We start from the raw sequence: 4,208 nt of genomic DNA, 5'->3' as shown, positions 1-4,208 counted from the left end.
ATCGATTTTCATGAATAAAAATTCCAACTGACATCTTTCCTTCTATTCAATTAATTTTGGAACGAGATATGCTTTCTCAATCATTGTGGAACTTTGAAAATAAAGACATTTGTTTTAGGCAACATCAACTGTCTTGATTTGTCACTTCAGCCTTTCCGAACTTAACAACAAGTGTCCAACTTGTATATTTTAGACAACCTGCTCGAGACAAACTTCAATTTAATGAAATGGCAAAAATGACAAAAATGACAAAAATGACAAAAATGACAAAAATGACAAAAATGACAAAAATGACAAAAATGACAAAAATGACAAAAATGACAAAAATGACAAAAATGACAAAAATGAGAAAAATGACAAAAATGACAAAAATTAAATAAATGACCAAAAATAAAATTTATTATCATAATAAATTTTTGAGTTTTTGAAAGTTTTTGCTTTTTTTTTATAACTTATTTGATTAACACAACACATATTTTTACTGAAGAAAATAATTGATGAATATAAAAAATGACGAAAATGAATTTTATGAGGGATATTTAGGTAGTTTAGGTTTTTGAAATTTTGGTGTATATTTTAAAAACGTGTTTGTTTTGGTAATTTTTTCCATTTTAGTGGTCGTGAGTAAACCCTGTAATTTTTTTTTATTGAAAAATAAAGCCTAGTGGTCGAAGATCATAATATTTTATTTGAAAGCATCAAAATCAGCTAGGCTGTGGGGAATTCCAATGATTGATTTTCTAATTATTCGAGTGTTCTTAAATTTTTAAATTTTTAAATTTAAAACGCTTCCAACATGTTACTAAGAGTTTCCTAAGGAAATGCCTAAGAACGTAGGAGGTGTAGGTGAAACGAAGATCGCTTTATTCACCAAAAATGGCTACTGATCTAAAAACTCTCCCTTACTAACACAACCCTTCCCTGAGATATTTTAATAAAAATTCAAAGACGTATAGGCGTTTTCTATGGCTGGTGATACTGACTTGTCATTGATTCAAAATAAAAAAAACAAGGTTTTGAAGAAAACTGTAATATCATGTTAATGGTTGATTCTGAAACGTATCTTACTCACATTACTTCCTTCATCCCTCATAGACTGCGAGGACGTAGCCGGCGCTGTCACTGATCATTTTCTAAAGGGAGAAGTGTACAGTAGAACATAAGTTTTGTGTGTAGAACTAACGTAGGTTCGTCAAGACTTTGTTAATAAATTACCAATTAATTTATTTTTCATACAGATATATTTATGGATAAAAAGTAGGTAAAATTGGCTGTCCAACATCTAAAGAAACCTTCTGATATCGTCGTATAACGACCTACCGTTGCATTTATTGTCTCCAGCCAATTTTTGAATATCTGGGTTTTGCATACCCACTAAAACTCTAGAAGTAAATGATCTAATAGAATTTGATTTTGAACTATACCATTTCTTATTTGCTGCTTGTATCCAGCAATGAAACTCTACTGCCATGCGTCTAACCGTGGTTTGATGCTGTTTATTAAACACGTCGAACGAAAAGACCTGGTAACCTATTGAAAATATTTTGTCAATATCTTTAGAGCGTTGAAAACGAATCAAATGTTCCAAAAAGCAGCCTTCGCAATAGTTTTTGGCCAAAAATCGGAAAAACTCGATAACGTGTTCGTCCTCTAGCAGTTGGATGTATTCTTGGGTGGTTTCACTCTTCCAATCGCTCTCGTCGTACAGCAGCATCGAGTACACTGAATCCCACATTGAATCGAGCGAGGATTTGATCTCGTCTTTTTGCGACAATACCTGCTCATAGATGAGCTGCAGTTGGTTTAAAAGATCTTCCAGTGATTCCGACCCGTCTCCTTTCAACGATCCGATCAATTCAGTAACACCTTGTTCTGCACTCATGACATTTTTACTCCACAAACTAATGGCCGCTCCAGTTTCGTTCACTAACGCGAAATGCTTTTTGCACTCGGAAATAAGATCCATTGCGGTGTATTTTGTTTGCTCCATACGATCTACGCAGTCTTGATCGGGATCCATCATTATGAAATTTGAGGCATCTTTGTCGGCTATCATGTCACTAACTAAGTCTTCTAAGCGGTTTAAAAACTTATCGCCTAAAGAGCCACAATTCTTCGCAGAAATTTCCGACACTAGCAGAAACGCAAAAAACGATAGGATTATGCAGCTTGACATTGTTCTCTTAAGACGCTGTTAAAAATATTGTCGTTCCGGTCCCTTATAAGCTTTGAGGAATTCAAAATGACAAAGTGCTGCAGTTGTTGTAAGACTATTAATTACAAGGCAAGACCAATTGGCGTCTTTCAATTGGTTTATTTTCTAAGCTGTCGTTTTGACTACCCCATTTATTATTGGCAATATTCTTTATGATGCAATAACTTAAAGTGTTAGAAGGTGCAACAAAATTGAAAACTTCCTTATCAACTTATTTATTAAATTCAGAAAGAACAACCAGCAGTTGATTGTCTGAAGAGCGTTTTGTTGATATTGTATTCTTGTCCAACTAGTTTCTTAAGGAATTATGGTTTTTGAAAGTTTTGGTTTTGAAAATTTTTTTTTTCAAATCAGATAGGAGAGAGTGTGGAAACGTGAGCCATTCTAATATGGTCGGGGTTAGACCAGATTGAACTGAACGTCTTGAACTTGATTTCGAGATAGTTGAGTTCAAAGTTCACAGCTTTACCAATTGGTACCACTTCATAAGATATCTAATTTGGTCATTTTACTAACAAATTTGGTCTTATCAAGGCATTGAGGCTACACTGGTTGATTCATGATATCACGTTCAGTAGAAAATTGAATTCTAATAACTATATGTTTGCACTCAGTTCCCTCTGATCGAACCAAAATGTTGAAAAAACTGCCATGCAATATAATTTGACTAGACAATTTGTTCTAACCTTATGGGCCTAAGAAAAGGCGCTTTATACGCAAGAAACAAGCAAAAAATATTGCAAAGCTCAACAAAACGCGCTGATTGCCGTTTAGAATGGTGGAGGCTTAAAAGAAGGTATGTCTTTTTCTTGTTTTACGGTACTTTAATGTTACAATTCTTCAATATATGAACTTTTTTATCCTACTCGGGGAGTGGACAAGAATGGCTGAGTTGAAGTAGATGCTAAAAATTAATGCTCGAAATAGAAAATGATTACAAGGATTAATTAACACGCGGACCTGATAATAATCTGGATAAATTGTTTTTAATGTTTCCAGGACGATGATAATATTTGACTAATTGAAGCATTTATGACAAAATAAAACTTTCACCATCCGAATAAACCAAACCGTCTTTTAGAAACATTTGGTTGATGATTGATTCCTCGATTGTCATGTCCGCTCCAACCAGTTCTAAATTCCGGTTTTAATTTTTCATCATAATCTGATTTTGAGGTTACTTTTCTGGTTGGAAAAAGCAACGACATAAGATCTCCTCCAGCAAACGACGAAAAACCTGAAAAATTGTCCGTTGTGGCTAGTTGATTCTGATTCTGCAGGGATTTAAATACATTGAACAGCCAGTTCGAAGACGATTCAATTTGTTGCGAAGGTAATTCCAGACTAATCCCTTCGGTATCATCAGGGGTTTGAGCTAAAAAGGTACAAACGGGTAATCTTCAATACATTAGCATTGTAGCTTTCAAGAGTTTTCAGTAAAGTTGCCTACCCATTTCATCCTGGTTTCCACGTTCAGAAAAGTCAACGGGAATCCCTTCGCCGAGTTCATGATCAGCTTCCACTTCGTTGAATGCCACGTCATCAGACTCATCAAGAGGAAAGCCTCTGGTTATCGAGCTGAGCAATGTCAAGTAGAAGAGAATTGCAATCATCTGGAAATCTTGTGTCTGCTGCTGTAAGGTTCGATTGATTCATATCAACTAGATGGAACTGGAAAATGGCCAGTGTTTAAAGCTGAGCAAAACGATAACTTTGGTGGTGTCACTGGTATTAAAAAAAATTAAATTGATGAAAAATATAATTTTTTAGAAAATTTTAGTGTGAAACATAATAGTTTAATTTGATGAACCTTTCAAATGTCATAATAAAAAAATTCAATAAATTCATCGCTCACAATTGGATTTTTTCAACCATTAGAACAAGATTTATTGATTTTTTGCTAAATCGCTGATAATTTTCCAAGCCAATCACACATAGGATTGACCAACTGAATAAACAATACATTTTTCTTTATCAGTTACAATGTTACATT

The 4,208-nt window shown here is 34.1% G+C and overlaps 1 protein-coding gene across 1 annotated transcript; it reads right to left on the bottom strand.

The window, feature by feature from the left end:
- Positions 1–3,043: 3,043 nt before the first annotated feature.
- Positions 3,044–3,931, bottom strand: LOC129741161 (uncharacterized). The gene is made up of 2 exons (XM_055732869.1): positions 3,666–3,931; positions 3,044–3,590 (listed from the first exon to the last, which is right to left on the bottom strand). Exons 1-2 carry the CDS (start codon positions 3,826–3,828, stop codon positions 3,265–3,267), a joined length of 489 nt encoding a protein of 162 aa, XP_055588844.1. The 5' UTR covers positions 3,829–3,931; the 3' UTR covers positions 3,044–3,264.
- Positions 3,932–4,208: the final 277 nt, after the last annotated feature.

Source organism: Uranotaenia lowii, chromosome 2 (assembly GCF_029784155.1).
Source record: "Uranotaenia lowii strain MFRU-FL chromosome 2, ASM2978415v1, whole genome shotgun sequence".
NCBI lineage: Eukaryota > Metazoa > Arthropoda > Insecta > Diptera > Culicidae > Uranotaenia > Uranotaenia lowii.
This window is presented reverse-complemented; position numbering and strand designations above follow the sequence as displayed.

Bases quoted from the DNA above. Each gene is read 5' to 3' on its own strand.
- LOC129741161 (XM_055732869.1), bottom strand. From the start codon at position 3,828: ATGATTGCAATTCTCTTCTACTTGACATTGCTCAGCTCGATAACCAGA. The intron at 3,591-3,665 runs GTAGGCAACTTT...GTACCTTTTTAG, and splicing joins TGGAAACCAGGATGAAATGG to CTCAAACCCCTGATGATACC.